The sequence below is a fragment of the Leuresthes tenuis genome, unplaced genomic scaffold, assembly GCF_036924035.1.
Source record: "Leuresthes tenuis unplaced genomic scaffold, fLeuTen1.0.hap1 SCAF_5, whole genome shotgun sequence".
Taxonomy (NCBI): domain Eukaryota; kingdom Metazoa; phylum Chordata; class Actinopteri; order Atheriniformes; family Atherinopsidae; genus Leuresthes; species Leuresthes tenuis.
This window is the reverse complement of record NW_027325359.1, coordinates 945,342-970,341: the sequence shown is the minus strand read 5'-3', so window position 1 is coordinate 970,341 and position 25,000 is coordinate 945,342. Positions and strand designations below refer to the sequence as shown.

The 25,000-nt window shown below is 39.8% G+C and overlaps 1 protein-coding gene across 1 annotated transcript in view; it reads right to left on the bottom strand.

Annotated features, from left to right (window-relative positions):
* The window catches only part of cdh13 (cadherin 13, H-cadherin (heart)), a 345,689-nt gene extending 338,297 nt beyond the window's left edge, over nucleotides 1-7,392 (bottom strand). Inside the window, exon 1 of the mRNA XM_072385388.1 lies at nucleotides 7,158-7,392. Coding sequence (XP_072241489.1) covers nucleotides 7,158-7,202 — 45 coding nt within the window. The 5' untranslated portion in view covers nucleotides 7,203-7,392. The remainder of the gene's footprint in view (nucleotides 1-7,157) is intronic.
* Nucleotides 7,393-25,000: the final 17,608 nt, after the last annotated feature.

The window sequence follows — 25,000 nt, the reverse complement described above, 5'->3', positions numbered from 1 at the left end:
CCACTGCATCTTTGCCAGTGTGACTCCTCATCTTCCATTTCATCTACCCAGTGACCAATGATGCACTGCAACAGCAGGAACTGCATCAGAAGAACCACACAGGGAAGCAACTACCAGTGCTCTAATGAAAAATCTAACTGCAGCAGGCAGAAACCTCCTACCACTTTTGGCCCCATGGCTACAATTAACAACACAGTCCGTGATGACAAGCTTGCTATTCAGTGACCTATGGTGAGTGGAGCTTATTCACGAGTCAAGAATGGTCTGCAACTCATCTATTAGTGAACAAAAAAGTGCAACAACTCAGCGCTGCTCACTGAAAGGCTAATGCAACTTAGAGTATCATTAGCTGCTATTATGGCAGAAGGAAAATGACTTTGCAGCACATGAATACTTCCGTTGTGCTGCAGCAGTGGCAGCTTCGCAGACTTAGGCAATAGAAAAGAGTCCTTGCATGAAGAAACCCAGTCCTGCCAAACCTATGAGCATGTGTTTGCAGCAGGAAAAGAGGGGATGACATGTTTGTAGTGTATGAGAATGGAGGAGACGGACGAAAGCAGGGGGTGAATACCTCATGAATATCTGTAATGTGTTGCAGAGGATGTTATAGCGGATGATGGAGGAGGAAGAAGGAGAGGCGTGGGCAGAGAGATGGAGAGGAGGGGTGTCATATCTTACTTTCTCACACACTTTAGATTTTGAACGTGGCTCTGAGGGGCAGAGCTGCTTTTCTTCCATCTGTTATCTTGACCTGGGTATCTGTATGGCTCTTTATCTGGGTGCTTGTTTATCAGCTTGTCTGACCACTGAGGGGCACAAAATGAGATGAAAGTGTGATGAACTGAAGGGGCAGCAGTGCCTTTCACTTTTTTGTGTATCTTCTCATGTTGATATGTCTCTTCACTCGCAAATAAGTCAATAATCTACTCGCCTCGGGCTCAGTTTTCTTCTTCTTCTTCTTTTATTTCTCCCCACTTGGCACATTTCACGATTAAACCACGCAATGTCCACTGGTGTTTTGCATAATTAGGCCACTTATATCAAATGCAGGCAGATTCTAATGGAGCGCGAAGGGGACATATTTACTTTAATTACTGCTCTCAGTAGCTCTATACCTCATCCTCCCTCTCCTCATCGACTCCCTACCCCTGGAGAGTGCAGTGGCAACGTCAAGGGAAAGAAGATTGAAGAAGACTCTGTTTCCCTCAAAGGTCACACCCTCCTTCAGTGGAGTTTAGATAGCGTTTGACCTTATTGCCCATTACTCTGCAGTACAGCTCAACTAAAGTCACAAGGGAGTGTAAGGATAAATAAAAAAAACTCTCTGAGTCTCTGTGTTTCAGATTCACTCATTTCAAGGAAAGAATCGGGGCACAGATGTGTACATTTCACTTAAAACGTATGTGAGTGTCGGTCAGGTGGAGAAGCACATGTGTGGCTTTTATTTACTGGAAGCTTTTTGAGAGTTTTTCTGTCAATAACAGCAGAGTCCAAAAAAAAAGAGAAAAGAACAAACCCCAAAGAGCACTCTAGCACCACACACTGTGGTGGGTTGTGTGCTTTCACACAGGAAACAGCACAGATAAGTAGAATGTGAAATAGAGACTGAAACCTCAAAGCCTCGTACGAGAAGCCTGTTTGCCGGCTGATTGTTGGAGCCACAGTAACACCAGGGTGCATTCAGACAGTAAGTCTAGGTTGCTGTTGGGCTGCGGTCAGTCAAGACATTTCATGCTTCTTTTATTCGGAAAGTCTTTGTGTCTCCGTTGGCTGTTAAAATTGCTAACTTCTCTCTGCAGTTTTTCTAAACTTCTAAGCCTTTATTTTGACAGTTCAACTTTGGGAGATGAAACGCTACGCAGTGATCTGAGAAGAGACGAGGGCAGAATTAGAGGAGAGGAGACAAAGAAAGAAGGAAGAAAGAAAGAAAGAAAGAAAGACAGACAGACAGACAGACAGAGGAAGGAAGGAGAGGAGACAAAGAAAGAAGAAGAAAGAAAGAAAGAAAGAAGAAGAAAGAAAGAAAAAGGAAGGAAGGAAGGAGAGGAGACAAAGAAAGAAGAAGAAAGAAAGAAAGAAGAAGAAAGAAAGAAAGAAGAAGAAAGAAAGAAAGAAGAAGAAAGAAAGAAAGAAAGAAGAAGAAAGAAAGAAAGAAAAAGGAAGGAAGGAAGGAGAGGAGACAAAGAAAGAAGACAGACAGACAGACAGACAGACAGACAGACAGACAGACAGACAGACAGAAAGAAAGAAAGAAAGAAAGAAAGAAAGAAAGGAAGAAAGACAGACAGACAGACAGACAGACAGACAGACAGAGGAAGGAAGGAGAGGAGACAAAGAAAGAAGAAGAAAGAAAGAAAGAAAGAAGAAGAAAGAAAGAAGAAGAAAGAAAGAAAAAGGAAGGAAGGAAGGAGAGGAGACAAAGAAAGAAGAAGAAAGAAAGAAAGAAGAAGAAAGAAAGAAAGAAAGAAAGAAAGAAAGAAAGAAAGAAAGAAAGAAAGAAAGAAAGAAAGGAAGGAGAGGAGACAAAGAAAGAAGAAGAAAGACAGACAGACAGACAGACAGACAGACAGACAGACAGACAGACAGACAGACAGACAGACAGACAGAAAGAAAGAAAGAAAGAAAGAAAGAAAGAAAGAAAGAAAGAAAGAAAGAAAGAAAGAAAGAAAGAAAGAAAGACAGACAGAAAGAAAGAAAGAAAGAAAGAAAGAAAGAAAGAAAGGAAGGAGAGGAGACAAAGAAAGAAGAAGAAAGACAGACAGACAGACAGACAGACAGACAGACAGACAGACAGACAGACAGACAGACAGACAGACAGACAGACAGACAGAAAGAAAGAAAGAAAGAAAGAAAGAAAGAAAGAAAGAAAGAAAGAAAGAAAGAAAGAAAGAAAGAAAGAAAGAAAGAAAGAAAGAAAGACAGACAGACAGACAGACAGACAGACAGACAGACAGACAGACAGACAGACAGACAGACAGACAGACAGAAAGAGGCATTCCTCATTAGTGTCATCATTAGACTTTTGTAGCTTGCCATGCTGTCGCTCTTCAAATAGACTCCATTATAAAAAGTCTGTCACTGACTCAAAACTCAGCAGCAGAGTGATGGTCTGAAAGGACACGTTACATAAAGAATATGTTTCTCAGAGAACATAATAACCAAAAGGTTAGCTTAGGGTATGGTTTTGAAATGGTACCCAACAATGTACATGTGTGCAGATTGAGCATCTCTCATTGTCTTCTGCAGAGGATGGTGACATGTGAGGCTGGAAAGGACTCAACATCTTTCACCTTCGTAATATTCCTAAAATCAGGAACATCCTGTCTCAAGGTGATGCAGAGAAACTAGTTCATGCATTTGTTACTTCAAGATTGGACTACTGTAATTCCTTATTATTGTTCTGTCCCACATATTCTCTGAAAAGCCTCCAGCTGATCCAAAATGCTGCAGCCAGAGTTCTGATGAGAACTAACAGGAGAGATCATGTTTCTCCAGTTTTAGCTTCTCTTCATTGGCTCCCTGTTAAATTCAGAATAGAATTTAAGATTCTTCTTCTGACATATAAAGCTCTTAATGACCGAGCTCCATCATATCTTAAAGATTTAATTGTAAGATATTTTCCTAACAGAGCACTTCGCTCCCAAACTGCAGGTTTACTTGTTGTTCCCAGAGTTTCTAAAAGTAGAATGGGAGGCAGAGCCTTCAGTTATCAGGCCCCTCTCTTGTGGAATAAGCTGCCAGTAAATGTCCGGGAAGCAGACACCCTTTCCACTTTTAAGATTAGGCTTAAAACTTTTCTTTTCGATAAAGCTTACAGTTAGGGATGGCTCAGGTAATCCTGAAACATCCCATAGTTAAGCTGCTATAGGCTTAGACTGCTGGGGGACCTCATCTGTCACACCTTTCCTCACTTTGCTCTCTTTTTCCCCCTGTTTAATTTCAAAATTGATTTTATGTACATGTGACATTATTGTTGTTATTAACTTGTGTTTCCCTGTTCCAGCAGGTATCCTTTGAATGGTGTTATGGTGTTTTTCCCCCTCTTTTCCCTCTTTTCTGTCTTCTCAAACCCCAGCTGGTCGAGGCGGATGGACACCCTTCCTGGTTCTGGTTCTGCCAGAGGTTTCTTCCTGGTTCTGCCAGAGGTTTCTTCCTGTTAAAGGGAGTCGTTCCTTTCCACAGTCCCTCAGGCTCAGGACGGGAGATTGGACTGAAGACACATTTCGGTGCAATCTGTTGGTTTCCTTAGCTAGGATATTAATTTTTTGAATTAGCTCTATATGAATTAATTGGATTATGATTACAATGAATTGAATTCCAATTGGCTTGAATTGGACTATATTACTTAAGTGCCTTGAGATGACAATTGTTGTAATCTGGCGCTATATAAATAAAATTGAATTGAATTGAATTGAATTGAACATAGAAATGGAAAAATGAATGTTTGCTTATATCTCCCACCTGTTGCTGCGCTTCAGAATGAAAATAATTGCCCTGACTTGCCCTGACATGTCCTTTATTGTTTATTGGATCAATTAATTGCCTGTTGGACCAAATTGATGTGACAGGGAGTGAAGTGACTGCTGCAGAACTATTGGGTGAATATGTGTAAATATGAAGGTCAACCCTTTCTATGAGTAACAGGAGCAACTCTTCAGAACCAGACTTAAACATTTAATTCCTGGAGACCGTGACCTACCTCCTCTCTCTATCTGGCAGCCCAGAATTTAAACACCTCTGGTGAGTGAGAGGGAATGCTGTGAGGAGGCAGTGCTAAGCAAAAAAATGGTGGTTTAGATTGGTTCAGTCGCACTCATCAAGGTAAACAGCTAGTATTACAGGTTTGGAGGGAATAGAACATAACAGCTGAGGAGGGAGTGAAAATAAATAGACAACAAAGGCAAGAAGGAGGAAAGGCAGCGAGAGGGAATCACAGTGGGAAATGAAGGAATAGAGTGGGAGAAATCCTTGCATCTGCAGCTCCCAGCTGAACTGTGCTTATTCCAGAGCAGTGCTGAGAGACTGCATAGAGTTCCATTTGCAAAACAGAGATTTATTATCAACGAGGGGGGCTGTGAGTTGTGTTTATGCCCGTGTGTGCACTGCCATGGTGGGACGAGGAGGGGTTTGCTTGGTGGTTTAGATGCAGTTAAAATGCATGTATCTATTAGCACTTTCTACCAGTATGCAGTGTCACAACTGTGCAAAACCTGGAGGTATGGCGCAGCCCATGAGGAATGGGTTTAATAGCAATAGGTGTCACCTTATTGTATGATGATCTCACTTGGCTCCCATAACAGAGCGTTTAGAAACAGGAGAACCTCATCCAAGCCCACAGGCCATATGGAAAATATAGCATGTTCCTATGATTCTAAAAGGAGACACAGCAGGTTTGCAATTTGAGTGTGAAGATGAGTCAGGTAGAACAAATATGTGCTTGCATGTTTACATGTAAATGGCGTGAAAAAAGACTTGAGGGGAAAAGCACTGAGCTATGCTTTTCTGTGCATTATGGGTTACATTTTGAATCATTTGCAGCATTTGGAAAGCAAGATTCGGTGGAACCAAGTCACCTGACAGGCTTTGTCAGCAAATCTGGACAACAGGCCAATGGGCAACTTGTATCCAACTTTGCAGGAAATGCACCACTGTGCTGTGAGAGTTGTTGTTTAAGACGTTTTACCGACATTTTATCACAACTGCCCAGGGTTAGTGAATGAATAAACTCCTCACAAAAGGAGAAATAAATAATTGTGTGTGTGGAGCGCGATTTGCGCGTGTGAGGGCAGCTATAATCAATAGAACAGGCAGTTTAATATTTTCTTTAGAGCCACTATTAGCCTGAATCGTGATCGCAGCGGATCAGAGGATTGAACTACAATGTGGAAATGAACCAAATGCTTATCCAATTAAAAGTGAATAATACACAGCTCTAAACCTACACAGGTCAAACAAGAAAGACCAAATGAGCCGCGCTGTCTGCTGCCTCCCAATACAGCCGGAGTGAGAGGATAAGAGAGGGGCAGCACAGCTCAGAGTTTCCCAAATGAGCTGCTTGCCTGCCACGCTTCGGGGCTCCCCGAGTCCTGATGCGTTCAGAAATAGCGAGGTTTTTTTTAAATGAGCTGTTGGTTAAACCTTTGCAGCATGTCACCATAAAACTTCACTGAGCAAAAGCTCTGAGAACACCTGGCTGCCAATTTATTATGATTCTGATGAAGGAAATATGTCTGGGATGTCAGGGACCACACCAGCCAGAAAAAACACCCCTGTTTCAGGGTTATTTAAGCCAAAATGTGACCAGAAACGTCATCAAAAGGAAAGTCAGCGGCGTGGTGCTGTCCGTTTAAATGGCCAATGACTGGGGAAACAGCTGTTCTGGGCTACCTCGCTGTCTCCACTTATTAAAGTCAGATCAAACGGCAGAGTGGTTCTATCGCGCTGGGGATTAGGGCTTTATTAACAATCTCAAGAGAGCTCAGGTCTGCAGAGACCAACACACTGAGCAGCTAAAACACTGAGAATAACACAGCAGAGCGGCCAAGTTAGTTCTCAGCCTCACTCTTCTGTCTCCGACACCCCCCGCCGCCTTTCTCTTCCCCCTCCTCTCCTCCCAGCTCCTGTGTGCTTCCCACACGGACACACACTCACACACTCACAAGTCCAAAGAAACGCTCAAGTTGGTGGCTGAGCGGAATGTAGATGCGACTGGAGACAAGAGCTGCAGCCGTGATTTGCACACAGGATACACCCTGCGCTCTTTCTCCCAGACCTCCTGCTTTCCCATGTTGTTTTCCCCTCTTTCTCCGGTTCTGCCTCTCTAGACTAAATGTGAAAGGTATTCCTTAAGTGAACCAGTGCAGCTGAGAGCTCGACCCGACACCCTCTTCCCCAAACTCGGTGCCAGAACTGACAGCCATGCGCGCACCGGTAAAAAACGGGAACAAACTTGTTCTGAAATGGCACGAATGGATCCGGTGGAACGCAGGTGGAAAACACTCTTAGTCCTCTGGAGACTCGGGACAAACTTGACAAACCAAAGGCTATCATAGCCCCAAAGACGCAGGAGTACCCCGAGAGAATCGGCTCGCTCTCAATCTCAGGAAATAACCTCACGCACACTCTCCCACACGCACATATCTATCCTCTCGTCTTACCTGGTGGAAGAGGAAAGCCAAGAGGATGCGGACTCCAGTCGCCATGGTCGGTTCAATTTCTCTCGGTGTGACACACAAACAGATTCAAGACAGGGTGATAGAGGTTGGGTCAGCTCTGCTCATAATTCCACTGTCCAACCACCGGGAAAAGAGGAAAGCCTTTCGCTGTGAGCCGCCGGCTGCCAACTTCCCCCAAATACAACTGCAGTCTGATCAGCAAAGCGCTGGATATGAAGGCGAGACCACGACCAATAGATTTATGAGTAGGACAGAGAGGGGGGAGACGGAGGGAGAGGGGAGTGGTGCTGGATTAGAGCGAGTTCGTCTCTGCCAGAGGGTCAGCATCCTCATCTTTTATCATCCCTGAATTTAGACACCTAATTAATTTGCAGAGTTTCCCGTGATCGGCAGCAAAAGCAGGTTGGGTGAATTCATCAGCATCTCACGCGGGTTATCGCTGCTTTCTCACCGGCCAGATTTATAGCTCTAATTTTGTCAGCTATTATCGGTCTCTTTTAAAGATGATTTACTGTGTCTGTCGTCTTATTTTCAGTGCAGGTAAGAGAAGCCACTGTTTCCACACACAGTAGCAGCGATGCCTGCGGGGCACCCCTGGAGACAGAATGAAAACTTCACTAACGATGATACATGCTTAACATTATGCTAAATAAGCCTTTATCATTCTCCCCAACAACGTTGCTGTTTAGACATGACAGGAGGTTGCCTACACCCCCCTTCCACTTATATTAGACTTAAATATTTTAAGTCTTTCTCACTCATGTGTTTTTTTGTTTGTTTGTTTCCCCCCTTTAGAGTTAAGTAATGAATTGTTCAGTTATTTGGGGAATAATAGTTGTCAGAAGAAGGTTTTTTTAAGTCACATTCTCTGCTCCTCCATCCTTTATTCAGAAATCTAACTTAAAGTGAATACTTTACTGCTTATTAGGTGCTCTTCTATTCTGAACTCAGTGGAATGTCACTTTAAAGGATAAAGCGGTGGTATTCTGCAGTTTTCTTCTTGCCAACCAGTCCTATAAGTGAGTCTAACAAAACACAGGTTTCTCAACTGCATTCTGTGAAGGAAACACCTCGTATATTCCTCTGTGTCACGTAAATATACAGATCCAGAAGCAGGACATTGACTCAGATAATGATTTATTACACCTTTTGCGGCTGAATGATGATTTCGCTGAGTTTGAAAGGAGATAGTGGCAGGAAGGGGTCAATGGAAGAGTTAGCAGGCAGGGCTGAGACTGACAGAGAGGGTGGGCTCAAAATAAAGAGGGAAACAGATGTGGAGTTGGTTTAACTGTGCAGATGTGAGCTTGAGTGTTGGTAGGTTGGCCGGCGAGTGGTGGTCCTGGAACCGGGAAGAGAACAAGTTAGAACTAAAACCTGGAGGGTCAACTGAAAACAGGAGACATGCGATGCAGAATTTACCCCAAGGTTTGCTGTGGGAGAGGACAAACTGAAGCGGCGTGCTGAGAGGAAATATATAGGCTAATGCAGCGCTTGATTAATGGAATGGCGTCAGGTGTGCGCGCTGATTGCAGATCGGGAGATGATTGGAGCCTCACGTGCGTGCACGAACACAAAAAGACAAGAAGGGTACCACGAGAGTAGACTTTTCTTTCCACAGCAGATGCTTTGACTTGAGGCTGAATAACCCTGTTGCCTTGCAACTAAAGGTTTTGGTATCGCCATGGAACAAAGTCTATATGTAACTGGCACAAACTGTGGCCTGAGCATCACGTTGCCATGGGAACCGACATTAATTAATCTGGTCATTCAATTCCCGGATTTGCTGCCAGATCTATTTTTCAGTGCTGGCACTGCAGCTGTAAACAAGTTGGAAAATTGATTAGTGTTTTGGTACAGTATCTATCATAGATTATTTTGAAAAAAAGTGGGTTTTTTAGACAAAACCACTCAAAGTTGGGATGTTTCTGTCCTCAGTTGTTCCCACAGATGTTTAGTCACATACTTTATGATTTAGTCACTAAATCAGAATCCATTGCGTATTGTTTTGTTTTTGCATCTTTTATTCCTGCCTCAGTCTTTCTCACATTTATTTCCATTAAAATGTTCATGTTCACCATTGCAGGAAGGCAGAAAGGCCCCAGCAGTAACAAGTGTTATTGACAAAAACTGGCCTCTTAGAAAGAAAACAAAGACATTTTGGGTTTTTTGGGGGGAGCTGAGGGTCAGTTGGATGTCAGACTTCAACATTCAGCCATTTTATGTAAAGAAATGTGTCCTTGACTAAATTTTAAATGACCTAAAGCCGTGCTGCAGCAAAACTGACTGTGACTTCTGAGTTTCTGGCTCGTAATGATCACTTGATCTTCATCATTAAAATGGAAAATGGCTGATTTGAGCTCATATTATTATTAAGAACATGGAATATATAGATTTCCTTTGGTCAGAGGTGATAAGAAACAAAACGTTTAACTGCATTGCATGAGCTAACATGCTCTCAGGAGAGATTTGAACCTGGGAAATGACACGAGTTTGGGTTTGTATTTACATTTTCTTTTTTCCAGACACAGCTAAGTGTTACTCAGCAAACACCAAACTTTTTCTCATTCAGGACCCAAAGGTCAGGTGTCTATAAAAGTACCCCATCAGTCTTTCTTAAGGGGCAGAGCTGTCACACAGCACTCTTAATCTTCATGCAAAGCACCCCTAACCTCCAACACACAGACAAATCATGGAGAGTCAAACAGACGGATGAGCCTGCTGTTCAAAGGAGAAGCAACTGAACTCTGAGATAATGGAAACATTCAGACCTCCCTTCTTCCTTCTGCCCCCCTCCAAACATTCATAAGAATGTATGTAATGCAGTGACAGATTTTTGAATATATCCATCTTGAGCAGGGGAAAGCAGAAAGGTTAGCTTCACGGAAAAGCCAGGTGAGGGTCTCGGTATCTCTCAGTGCAGGAAAAGCAGTCACATTTCCCCCCTTTACTTTTACAATGGATGTGAAAGATGAGGGCAGGAATTGTTGTGACGCCTGAGGAATTGCTTTTCCTGGACAATTTCTCTGCCATATTCATTTATCAGTAAAGTAAAGGCTCTGAGAACGTATCGCCAGCGACTACCTGGTTCAAAGCACATCAGTCCAGCTGTCGAGGAACCAATGCCTACAGAGGAAAAAGACTGAAATAATCAATTAGAATGACAAGGCTGGATGAAGTATAAAACATCAAGCTAGCATTTCCTGTCAAATATAAATATATCAGATGTATCAGAAACATTCCTGGATATCTTCCATTTTTAGAAGGCCAAAAAAGAGTGGAATCAACAAATCACAATGGAAACATCTGCTCTGGACCAGATAAAGGCAGGAAATTCTGCTCAATTAGTCTGTTATTAGTCCAAACTGTTCTTGACTTTGCAGATTTTTTCTCTTCCCATTTTCCCCAAATGACTGCCGGAAACTTTTGAGAAGACATTGTGGCGTTAAAACAACCGTAAATCAAGTGTGATATCGGGTCATAATAGATGTGTTACAGCAGAACATTTGATTATTTTATTGAAATCTACTCCTCCAGTTGAGCCCATTACAGCATCTTTTCTCTTTTTTTGTTCAGCCACAAAGCAAAGCCACACAGAGGTCGGATGGTGTGGTGAAAGGAAGCACTTTCAAAGTGTCACAAAGTTCGTTTTATCCTTCACAGAATAGAAATAAAAACATACAGTTCCAGTATGTCACTATTTGATCTTTTAAAGAGCCATGAAGTGGTTTAATAATAGCTTTTTTTTTTGTCTTGCTGCAGGTATTGACATGATTTCCTTAGAAATAATCCCCTTATTTCTCAAAGCGTCTCAGATGTAAAGTAGTGTAACTCTTCACATTTGCCTAACTTAGCATTCTGAGAATAAATATCCAAATTAGTGACTTGTTTGGTCTTTCTGGCTGATAAATGACTTGATAAATTGTTAATCGTTTTCATACCGAAGCAGCACTGATGAGGTCAAACGTGTTGAGCTCTCATTCACCACACAAGAGTTAGAAATCACTGCTTTAATGTTTAATGGCATGGTGTATTTAAAAATGTTTTATTATTCATTATGTAAAATCTTTATCTGGAAGGTGAAGTTCACAGTGAAAAAGGTTTTATCTGTTAGAACTCAAACTAATGAATCATCACCATAGAAATAGAATAATAATATCCTCAGTATAAGATAGCTGCTCTTTGACTAAGCCACAGGAATACAGTAACATGCACATTAAATACGGCTTTAATGGCTGTAAAGGTTTACAGAAACAGACACTTATTAAATATATGACTAATATAAATGAAGTGCACAACACAATATGAATCCTCAGTGGTCCTGAAACTTTGAACTGTGCTGCCTGTATACATGTTTCCAATTATTTGGATTCATTGGACTAATCATCCGTAACAACAACATGAACACACAGGGGACCGAAGCCAGCAATTAGCTCCATTTATCTGATTTAAGTAACAAAAACACATACCCGCTTTCTCTCACTATTGCATAATGGTTAACAAAATGGCTTTCTGCACCATCTGGTACTGGAGGTAACACCATTACCATCAACACGATTTTCAACGAGATCCAGCATCTCTGTTTCAATGTAAACCACCTGCAATAGCATGCAGTGTCTGACTTTCAGATCTATTCCCACTAGATGGGGTCGTTCATACCTGAGTGGTTCATTTTTCATCTACAATATCTGTGTAATAAACTTTGACTTAAAGCAGATGTGACAGAAAAGGAGGGAAAGAAACACTTTAAATATTGTTGGTAATGAAATGGAGGCTCATATTTCCACTTTAACATTTCCTGTGTGTGCAAAACAAGAACTTTTACCTCCTTCCTTTCTCTCAATAAGGTCTTTGAAATGACTTCAATATGTGGGAATCTCAATAAAAAGCTCTAGTCCTGAGCTCTATCTCCAGAAGTCCTATCTGGAACCTCCGATCTTCCCTGTCGATCAAACTACAGATCTGAGGATATTCGTGTTTGTCGTTCCCTCTGCTTCTCCTTCTGTTTTCCCTTCACATGCAACAGAGGTGTCTGACAAAGAGTGAGGAGGTAGACACCGTGCTATTTGAGAGATCATTGAATCTGACACACAGTAAGTCTTTCTGCCTGCGGAAAACAAGAGTTTATTCTAAAGACTGAGCCCAAAAGGAACACAGTGTAACAGGATTCTGTCTCAGTTGTAAAATCTAGGAAAACCAATTATAAATAACAAAGTTTATTGAGTAAACTTAAAATATTCACCCGATTTAACTCAAAAACTTTTGTTTTTGTCACAGGAATTGAAATGAGATTAAGGGCTTGGCTCTTTTGACACATAACGTGACCCGGGGGTGGTTCTGATTTACAGAAGGAGGCTGAAAAAGCTTCATCCTTTCACTGAATCCTGACCCGACAATATTCTCTATAATTAATTTAGATTCTGAACAGAAGGACTATATTTTATATGCAAATCATTGAGCCCCAAATTAGTTAATGTTAACATTAATGCCACTGAACAAGCTATGTAATTATAGTACATCACATTGTTGTTTCCACTGAAATTCAGAGACTAAATTATTTTTATTATTATTTCTTACACACTAGAGTTCAATCTAATCAAACAGATCTGAAAAAAAATCATTTGATTTGGTGAGAAAATAATGTTTACATATCTTTCCTTATGTGGCTGTGACAGGCCTAAATGAGTATTGTGTTTAAATGCATCAAGTTTAATCTAAAATAGCTCTAATTCACAGCTGTCACATTAGAAATAAGTAGTTGGCAGAGAACACTGAGTTAAATCACTTTATGTGCTTACTAATTTATGCTATCAAGAGTTTTCTTTGCAGAAATGATTTTCTCACTTTAGAAACAGCAGCAATGTTGCTTTTCGACACAATATTTTAGGTCATTTTAATGGAGAGATGTAGAAATGAATTAAAATTTCACATTCTAACTGCATAAAGAGGAATTCCTTTAATAAAGCTTTGCTCACACTGTTTTAACAAAGTCTTTTAACAAACTGTCCATGTAAAATGATGGATTATCACTTCCAAATTAAGGAAAAAATAGATTAAAACAATTATCAATGGTTCAATGAAGAGAATTTTCAATATGAAATTGTTGCTGTAACACAACTTGTAGCTGGTTTTCTTCCCAAAATACAAGCCTTTGCTCCTGCGGGCCGAAACGATCTGTAATTATTTCAAAGAATAGGTAACCTCTTGCAATCATGAGAAAAACTGCAGGTGAACTGTGAAAAGGGTGTATTTTAAAGTGTATTTTCACCCCAACCAGGACTGTTTTCTAACCATAAGCAAGCAGTTTGGACTTCAAACATTAACCAAGTCATATTATTGCCTAAATCCCACCAAGGAGTGACAGCCACCCCCCTTCCAGGGATATTTTGAGCTGAAAGGTTATCATTCATTTTAGACTTAAAAGCGAACATTAAATTCACTTCAAAAAGTATTTGACAAAGCTAAAAAGAAGCATTTAAAGTAAACGTCTGGTGTAGACGTTTTTACAGGCCTGCACAGAGCTCTGATCTCAACTTCATCTGACACCTGTGGGGTGAATCTGAACCTCAGCTGTGAGCTGTCCTGACAGAATAACTCACCATCAGCAATCAACCTGAGTTCTGCTTTCATGAAGCTTTTATCCAGAAAAGAGGAGGCAGACATCTGGCCATAATTGTGCCAGGCTGTATAAAGACAAATCATATAGAAACAGAAGGATAAAAGAAGGCTTTAGCAGGCCACTTATATCAACCAGCCTTTCACTTTTGGGCAACATTAAGAGCAGAACACAGACAACTCAGGCTGGTGATATTTGTTGTCCCCAGACTATTACAACTGAACCAGGATTGTGTACAAGAAAACAATCCTCCAAGACTTATAAAACACATTTTTTCCTTGGGAACATTGTGTTTACTTAAATAGGGTTAGCTTTTATGTTCCTCCTCCATATCCTGAAATAAAACCACCCTGTTCCCTTTACTGAAGATATTTACAACCATCGATCCTAAGCTGGCTGTTGGAGCTGGAGCAGATGGTAAGTAGCCAAAGAGTGACTGAGCATGGCCTCATTGCAATAAACTATTGTTATAGTCCCGAATAAATTAGGTTTATAACCATAAAGCATTGCAAATGGGTGAGATAACTCAGTGCTTGGGTGATTAGACATCCATTCATAAAGATAGAATCATTTTTACATGCATGGATAAAACTCACGGCTCTCAAATCAGGTGAATTCTTTCTCAAGGGTCCAAATTAGCACCGTGTTTTGGTCAAAAATAGATGAAATCAAATGTGTTGTGACAACTTTTACAGACTCCATCCTGCATACTGTTGCCCCAATGCTGTGCAACATCCAAATAACGTCTGTTTCTGTTCTTAGAGCGAACGATAGCTACATCCTACTCAGCAGCACACCTGGGAGCTGCTTCACTGACGCTGTCGGGTGCATCGCTTCATGGCAATTCAGTGTCAGTATTGACAGATGTGCAAGCAAGCATTGCTCATTCATAACTGTTCTTGTACACTTTCTTATAGATCTCTGCTCCACGTGTTTCCGAACATCCAATCTTGCATATGTGCTTAGATCAGTAAAGCAGAAATATTATGAAATTTTGAGAGCATCTCATTTTGATTCATGATATAGATTCTCTGGTGACGATATTTGGCAGCCAGAGCACAACTTCTAAATAAAGCAGCAGCCAAACATAGCTCAAGCTCACCTGGAAACACCACTTTCTATTAATATTGCTGAACTTGGTCCTTTGCTATGCTCTTTATAAGGTTAACTTAATACTTAAAAGCAAATCTACAGCCTAGTTGGGAACAGGGTTCATGTTATTTTCTTCTCATTATTATTATTATTATTATTATTTTCCTCTATATTATCATAAATCATGATATCCTGTCATTTGGATTGACAGATTAATTTAATTTCCAAGGTCATAATGCAGCAAACATAAAGTGAAAGTGAGGGAAAACTGACAATATTCATTCCTCTTTCTGAGTAAATCTTTAGATTTGCTTGTGCAACAATGTTTAGAACAATTAGCCAGTAATGAAGCACAACATTCAATATCAATGTTTATTATGAAAGGACAAATTGCTTTTTTTACTCAATCCACTTTGTTGTTTTGAATGAGCTTTATAAATAAAGTTGGATTTGATTGGTTGGTTTGTGGTGGAATTGGGTTACATGTACAGTTCAGTTAATTAAGTGTTTCTTATAATGTTTTTAGCCTTCCTGACCTCTTCCTGTTGTATATTTCTCACAGATAGGATGTGCATCATCTATTGATCTTATATTACTTTCATCATAATATTTCTTATTCTATTTTCCTCTTTTGTAGTCTCTTTCTATCTGATGACCAAACTGTGGCAAATTGTTGCTTGTAAAGGTGACCTTTAAGAATTGCACGTTGCTATGGTGACTTAAGTTGATTTTGATTCCTTACAACCATCTTATTTTTGTAGGAACTCATTGACTTGTGGAACCCATTGTTACACATTATTTCCCTCACTCAGAAGGCTGCTGGTTCCATTCCCGACTCCCCGACTTTACATGATGAAGTCGTTCTGGACATCTTTGGCTACAGTTGCCAAGAACCACAAGCTGCAAAACATTGACTCTTGTAGGTAATGTGCAATACATCCTGGATAATCCTCAGTCTTTTATTTGATCTAAGCCAAATATACGCACCAGATTGCTTCATCTTTGCCAGCTGATCCAGATGTTCCAGATCCTCGTAGCGTGTAATGACTTCTGATTACTTCGGTGACCCCCTAACATTGGTGGGTCATGACTTCTTTGGTCTTTGACTGGATTTTATCCAGGCTATTGTTTGCAAATATGTTCTAAAAATATGCTTTCCAGTCATTTTCATTTGATTTTAATAAAATAACACACAAAAAATAATAATAATTCTTTTTTTTTTACACATCTTTTTATTAGTTTTTCATACAGTGTGTACAAACATTTTGGAAGTATAAAATAGCCGTAGATTGTCCTACACAATGTATATTAACACAAAAATGAACTTAAACTGAGCCAGAGCGGCTTCTATGAACCACAATAATCCCTTAGCCCTTCCCACCCACTGATTTAACCAATAATTATTCTTTGATTTTATAAAAACACTTAGTTTTTAACCTATTACAGGCAAGATCCTGGCTTTCTGCTAGTTTTATCAGTCAAATTTAGAGGTAAATAATGTGGCATCTTGTAAAATACTTTGCATTAGTCACTTGAAGTTTGGAGGGCTTGAATGTGGGATGTTGTGCACAATATTGGGTACTTAAAAGTGTTTAAATTGACTATTTCAGCTGCTTTATTTGCTGTTAGTGTTGGCAAAGGGGGAAGATTTGATTCCTCTTCCATCGAAACCATCACAGGGACAAGGTGCCTAAAAATGCTCTGAATGAATCTTAATAATTCAACTTAAAGCACATGGAAGTAATAGTCTTGATATAATGACTACATTATTAACTTGAAAAATGCTTTTTTGTGCTACTAAGTTAAATATTGAGGTTGCTAACTTTGGTGTGTGTGTTAAATGTGTGTTTGGCAACCGTGGAACAAATTTGGATTCGCAATATTTTAATTATTGATCCATAAGCAAAATATGCAGTGCATGATATTAACAAACAAGCATCAACATAACAGTATCTGTGACTGGAAAGCATTGGGCTAGAAGTCTGTGATGAGAAGTTTCATCATTTACCGAGTGATTTGTCATTCAGAGGTAGGAAGATCAATTACCCAAACCAGGGAACTAATAAGGCTTTTCCAGTTCAGTTATCAGGCAGGGATGTCAGAACAGAAAGCAGAAAATGTTGAGCTTTGCTACTTAGCCTCACATGCCTTTTTGCATGTGCAAAATGGATAATTCATGACAGCTTCAGCTGAACACAGAGCAGCATGGAGATAAAATCAAGGATCACTAAAATTCCTTTTTATCAGGCACTGCATACATCAAATCTTCAAGTAGCCCAGAAATTCTATTGTATTGAAGGAATAATTGTGAACATTCGCATTTCACCAGAAAACGTACAATACAGCTGGTCCCTTTGATAGTTGGTTTGTGTATGCTGTCTGTGCTACATACAAATACATACCACTGGCTGCCCTTAGCCACCTGCATCAGATCCAAGTCCCTGATGTTAGCTACAAAGAGCTTAATGGAACGGCTCCCATCTACTTGAATGCTCTTGCAAAGGCTTCTGTCCCAACTGGGTCCCTCCGTTGGTCCCAGGATTGTCGTCTAGCAGCTCCTACACCACGCCTAAGACAATCCAAACTCTGTTCATGTGTTGTCCCACGATGGTGGAATGACCTACCGAGCGCTACCAGAACAGGGGCGTCCCTGTCTATCTTCAAGAAGCTCCTGAAAACCCAGCTCTTCAGAGAGCATCTCCTATCCCAGCACTTACCTTGTACTTCCCTCCCCCCTCTATCTCTGCACTTTATCTTTCTGCACTTCCTTCTATGCCTGCACCCTATCTCTACTCTGTCCCCTCTGACAGAGTCGGACTCCTGGGTTCCTTCTATGTAGCTTATTGTTAGCTTTTTGTTAGCTTATTGTTAGCTTATTGTTAGCTTATTGTTAGCTTTTTATAAAGCTGTTATATCTTCATTTGTAAGTCGCTTTGGATAAAAAACGTCTGCTAAATACAGAAACAGAAACTCTATGCTTGACCGAATAGGTCATAACACATTTTTCTGCAGTTATTTCAGTTTTACTCTGACTTTAAGGTCAATATTGAGAATCCTGGCACCCAAAAGAAAATCCTCGGTGCAAGTAGGACCCGAAAATTAGCCAAAATTCTACAAGAAAAGGTCACATTTTGTCTAAAAATGGATTTGTCAACCAACATTTCACAATGATGTGGTTGATGATGCGCCTTTATGACAACATCTGCACTTAAATTAACCAAATAACTGCTAAAACGTGAATAATAAAGTCTTTCTGCACTTCCTTCTATGCCTGCACCCTATCTCTACTCTGTCCCCTCTGACAGTCCGACTCCTGGGTTCCTTCTATGTAGCTTATTGTTAGCTTATTGTTAGCTTATTGTTAGCTTTTTATATAACTTGTTATATCTTCATTTGTAAGTCGCTTTGGATAAAAGCGTCTGATAAATACAGAAACATGAACATAAACATACAAATGCCACAGGAAGAATCCATGGATTCCTATTAACTTCTTATATACTACATTGACATGCATGTTTAGCAATGGTAATGTCAATTTGGTGAAAATAAGACATGAATGCACAACAATTTATCAACAATTTACACTGATTCTCCCCGAGATGATTTATTTTCAAAAGTAGACAGTATGGATTGACTGCATCTGTTTGCCACCAACTCCATCATGCAATGATGAGGTCACCGCTTAGTCAGATTCTTGTTAGACTCAAATTCAATTTGTGGACTTGTAGCCTTTCCTTCAAAGCTCAAATCCATTTGAAACATCTCAAGTGGATGCATTACATCTATAAAACATTCAAATTAGGTGGAAATTCTAGACCAGTGGATAGATTGCGTCCGGTTTTTAATCTTTCAATCTGGGCCAAAGATAGTGGGAAAAGACAGGAAATGAAGGAAGACAGAATGATGAGGTGATAGCAGCTAATTGTTTCACCAGTGGGGAAACAACAGCAACTCAGCTGTGATGTCATCCAAGGACCATTTGGTATGTGGGGGTTACAAAAGCTTCTCTTTTTTGGAATAAAACCAACACCAATCCAATTAAGTTTGTCAGAGTCTGTGGCAGCAGGATTGCTGCTCACTTTTTGGGTTGTTTGATACTCTTTTAACCTCTTATTTTTCTGTTTATGCATGATTCTGACACTGTAACCAGCTACATTGTTTGCCGTTGGCCTCAGTGACCCCTCAAAGCTCCCTGGCCTACTTTATCTGGCTCAGAGAAGTTAGTGGGAGATCCTCTAAGTCTGATGCAAGGTGGAATCACAGCAATCAAACTTCAAGCACTCCGATTTGAGTAATTTATCTTGCATTGCCATCAGGGGTCTTTAACAATAATTTCAAAGGAGGCACCTATCAAATTGGCATCCATAGCAAACCTCCTCCATGTTTGATCTTTTTTTCTTTTGTTTTGATCCCCCCGTCTTCCTGTTTACTTTAAAATTAAAGAGGCCATTAATTGCTGCTTTTTGGCCTACTTATGTGCTGCCTGACAGGGTCTGTGGCCTATCGAGCAATTGATTTGTATTAGTATAATGCTTTTTATTTTGCTTGAAATGTTCCCAGGTCTTTTGTGCTCGTACTTGCTCTGAATATGAAATCATTAAAGTGTATAAATAATAGAATAATTAATGCCACAGACACTCAGAGCGGAAAACTAAAAAGGTGCAGAGCCGTCTCTTTCTATTGCTTTCTGCTTTTTTCTCTCATTCAGTTTCCCTGGTGAATTGTCAGTCTCACTTACATGTATTTTTCAGATTCAGCTTTCATAACTGTGGTCCCTTAGACTTGGAATACAATATTCTTTCTTCTTGTTTTGAATGTGTTCGCTTATGTATTATTAATTTTAGTTGTAGTAGGATGAAAAATGCCTTTAATTTATTGCTCATGTCTTTGTTTGTTTTGCTGCGTTTACAGTTTTAATGCTAGTTCAAATCCTCTTGATAAATTCTTCAGCACTTTATGAGAAACTCGTCATTTTACTGGGGTGAAAAATTGTCTCCCTCCTTTTGCCATTTCAGTAGTCATGAAATTGCTGTTCAAGGTTTCCGGGCCTTGAAAAGCAAACAAACAAATTGGACTAATGTTGATCAGAATTAGCCCATCCTGGATGAGCCATTTAATCCTGGATCTTTTAGAAGGACATGCAGAATAGAGAATGGGCCCATTGTCCTCCTAAAGCTCTGAAACAGGAACCCAACACATTATTATACATTGTCACTGTGACTCAGGCCTTTGCATCTTACCACATCCAGAAAATAAACTGTTCACCAACAATGGATCCCATTTGTTGACATGGACTGCTGTTAAAAGATATTTCTAACAATGTATAGTTTAGTATATTGATTAGGATAAAATACTAATAGGACTAGGGCGATTCTGCACAGCACTTACCTTTAATGGAGATGTGTTTGACTTAAATGGGAACAGAGGGTAAGAGAGAAGTAGCTCAAGCATGTTTAAGATCTATACAAAATCTTAAGAGGACCAATGGTTAACTTTATAAAAACCTCAGTGGAAATACATACATACGGCCTTTTCACATAGGACTTCCAAGAGATAGAAAATAACTATAGCTTTCATTTCAATAGTGTCAAAATGGTCCAAAAGAAAGTACTGGAATGGTTGGATATCTGTTCTGCGTTGGTGCTTCACTTAGCTTCAGAAAAACACATCTGCCTGTTGCTATCAGTCACTGACACATTCCTAACAAAGTCTGAAAATTTGAGGCTGTCCTTGCTTCAGTTGTTGTTGTTTGCTAAGCTTCAAGCTGCAATGGAAAAAGATTAGTCATAGTACAACCCCATATCTGCTTTGTGGTAGTTTTATTTGCTCTTTATAGTCTCTTATTGTCTAGAATTTGAGCTTTCTCTGTTCTTTTTCATACCTTCTGATCATTCTTATGAGATCTGTCGTTCTTGGACCTCTAAGTCAGCTCAAGACAATGTTTAACTCCTAACCAGTCGCCTAGATGTGATGCCCCTGTTAGCTTTTAAGAGAGCTAAACACAGACTAAACACACCTTATACCAGGGGCAAAGCAGCTTTGGTCCCTTTGGGCATAAATAACACAGGGACAAGAATATGTCTAAAAGAAACCAAGCAATGAAGTCATGATTCCCTATTTTGTACAATGCATCTTTCCAAGTATGTAAATCTCTGCAGCTAAAGGGTAACTAAAAAATAGCTAAAGCTAAAGCTAAAGCTAACGCTAAAGCTAAAGCTAAAGCTAAAACTGTAAAACAAGCTACTCGAGAAGTTATATGAGTTCTCAGTGTTTGTTTGTTGTCATTTTTAATTACTTTTTTGTCAAATCCAATAATAACAGTGCTCTATAAAGATCAGTAATTTGTCTTCAAAATCCAGTTCGATTAAGAATTACAGAATAATTTGTGATTAAAAAAAAACACACTTATATAGCAAGGACAAGAGATAAAGGGAAAGAGGAATAATATGAGTTTGAGCCACAATGTCACGAAAGCTGTGTTCATAACAGCTGTCTGCGTATGATTTAAAGAGCAATCAATCGAAGGTGACATTTAGCAGAACATATAGAGACAAATAGAGGTCTTTCTAGTACAGGTGGGCTGTTCTGTGAAGGTTGCTGCAATCTTTTTGTTTGAAATGGTCCCTGACTTTGAAATAAAAACAAACTGTGAGATACAGAGATATGGTTTCTTTTTTTTTAAATCGATATAAAAACCTTTTGGCCATATTCTATGTGTCCAAGCTTAAGTTTCTATGTAGGTTTTTGCTCCTGAAAACTCTCCATTTGTGTGTATATCTCTACATACCAGAGTGTCTTTATCTATCTAAATATTTTTTTCTTTTCTTTTCTCATTCTGACACGTTCAGTTAAGCCATCGCCCATGTCGCCTGGCACATCGTGTTCTTTGACATTTCTAATCCGACAGAACATAAAGGCAACCTGATGAGTGCACACAGGAACAGAGAGGATGGGGGGGGGGGGGAGCGCAGCTGGGAAACTCCTGCACCAAGTCATCTGCCTGCTACAGCCACTGTGAGCAGACTAATGGATCAAAAAACAGAACAAAGTACAAAAAGATCTCACAGATGGCTGCCAAGAAGCATGTCATCTTATTCTCTCCTTGCTGTTTAATTCACGTCTCTTTTCTACAGCTTTTCTTGATTAAAATAGCATTGCTTTCAGTTAAACTCGAGCACACACTGACCATGTTTAAAGACTGCTATAACACAGCAAAGAGGGAACAGAGAGAACCAAGTTGCACGCAAGCCTTGTTTTTTCCCCCATTCCTTTCCTTTTTCTGCATGTCTACATGGCCTTTCTCCTCAGTTCTGTGTACAGTGTGCAGAGTCTTCAGTCCATCCCTCTACCATGCTCCTTTCTTACTGTGGAAGAAACATAATGGATTAAACAAACACGAAAACCCTAATTCACAATGAAGCATAATGACATGTTAAGGTCTCCAATTGCATTCCGTTTACTGGCAGTGTTGTCAATTCATTAGGCTTTGAAATGGCATTACTTGCCATTGATGACTCTATAATGAAGAATTTAATAAAACAGTGGGGTAAAACACGGTAGTTAACTCATTGAGATGAGGAGAGAAATTGCATTATGCATACTGATAGCAGAGTGCTAACAACACTGGATTACTGAGCTCATTTGTAAACAAAAGCCAATGAGAGAGAAGTTGCAGCCAGTGGATTGTGTTGCCATATCTATATGACATTTCTTCAATTACATGTAATTGCCACATGTGATTAGTTCTCCCTGAGTTAATTGCAGTCTATTTTTAGTGTTGTTCAAGCTGTGTCTGCAGAGGAGAGGGATGGTTAACCAGGCGGGTCCTGAAGTGGGTCAGATGCAGTCTCTCTGTTCTTCTTCACGACCTTAAAACAATCAAGAGCCATACTCCAAGTCCCTGAGATAATTACTATACAATGAAATTTTACAGAAGATGACAGGAGTGATGATGAATGGGTGATTACACAAATATAAATGACTTCTCTGAGTAATTAAAAAAGACTGACAGTGAGGAATAAAAGGCGGGACAACCGATGGCAGAAGGGGAAAAGAGAAGGAAAATTAGCAAAAATATTCCATAATGCTGTACTTGACTGTTTTAAACAGGGTTATGAATCATATCCAGGACAAAATAATAGCTGGGAGAGGAAATCTGAGAAAAAAAGAGGATGAAAATGCAATCAAGTACCTGCGGTGAGTGCAGGCATATGCCTGCTATACTGAGTGAAAATCAGGGCTGGATGGATGAATAGATGATAATCTTAGCAATATTATCAGCTTCTTTCCATGCATGTCGTTGATACAGGGAGATGGTGCCTGAGATTTTCAGAGTACAATTTTAATCTGTTTGTTCCTCTGTTTTTCATTCTTTACCCTTGATTCAGAATATGATTCAGAGGAATGTCGAGCATCTCCTGCTGAGACTCCATATTCCTCACATCCCCAACAGCATGGACTGGATATTAACACTGCAGAGCGGGAAGATGATTATAATGGCATGTACATTACGCACTATGATTCAAAGAGTCATTTTTAGTGATGAATATATGCATATCACCAAGAGGGATGCCATTTGTAGCATCCGTATCAGCATGGGTGCAGTATGTTGTTAAAATACTGAATCCTGGTTTGTAAAGACAATCAAATCCAGAGTCTAACTTGTTCCTCAATGCTACAAAATCTTGTGCTTCCCATATATATATATATATATATATATATCTCATATACTGTCATGAGGCAGGTTGAGCGGACATTTAAGACCCAAAGTTGGGACCAAACAGATGGGAACCAGCCAGGTGCTGGAACAAGCTTTATTCAAACTAAACAAAAGGCACTGCTGCAGCAAGAAGTTCCAGGAACCAAACCAAAATCCTGTAATAGACGACACTTCGGCACTTCAATAAGAAGCTGGCAGAGAACAGAATAATTATTCACAATTTGCGGGTGAGTCAGTCAAACTTAGACCAGGGGTCCTGTCGTTTCCTGTCCAGAAATATTAAGTAACTGGCATGATAAGAGCCTAAAATACCAAGAAAAAGACCAGCAATGCTCCTTTTATTATCTCCATTAGCATAGGAAACACTGGACCATCCATCCATTTATTTACCTGCTTAATCCAAGTTGCAGGGAGCCTATTCCAGCTGTTTTTGGAAGCACCAATTAACCTCACATGCATGTTTTTGGATGGTGGGAGGAAGCCGGAGAGAACCAACACGGGGAGAACATGCAGCCCCCAATACACTGCACCATCCTCATAAAACAAAGGAGATAATTACATCCCACAGTTCCTGATGATTTTAACATTTGATGATATTTATCCAGTCGTACTAACTGGGATTTGTGTGGATAAACATGACAAGTGGAAGTGTGAGTCTGAGTAGCCAGTAGCCACAATATCCTTTACTTTGTGCCTTTTTCTTTAGCTTTTTTAATATAGTAATATTTTATACTGTAAGTTATTATGCTAAAATGACACAAATGTGATGTAGCCTCCGAATATCCATCCTAAGCACTTTTTGAGGAATATTTATTGAACATCTGTAGTTCCAGAGTTGCAGACCCACGTCACAGCTTTGTGTAAGTGTCAAAATCACTGGAGCCCATCATCGTTTGCTAAGTTTTCTTTCCACTTTACCATAACCGACAAGGTCAAGGGAATAATAATACTTGGTCATTTTTTTGCTACTCAACCATGCCCAAACAAGAGCAGGAACTAAAACTTAGCAGAATGCACAAGGGGGTAGCTCCTACAAAATAAAACAAGGTCAACCAGAACAAAACAAAATAACAAGAAGCTTTATAAGACCAAACCAAAAGAACATGGAAGAAAACCAGAAGATCTCAGCAAAAGCAAAGGAGCAAAAATACAGCCTGACGCTCTTTGACATGTTTGTTTTCATCCTCTTTTGTCAACCCCCCTTTTGTGTTAAATGTATCTGTTGAGAAGTTAAAATTAAATGGGAAGAAATACACTACATTTACATGCAGCCCCCACTAATTTGCACAATTAAACCCGATAATGACACGCTGAGAATAAACAGTTCATCACCAAACTGCTGGAAACATGAAAAAAAAGGAGAAAAGAATGATAAGACCCATATTCTTATCTTAAATA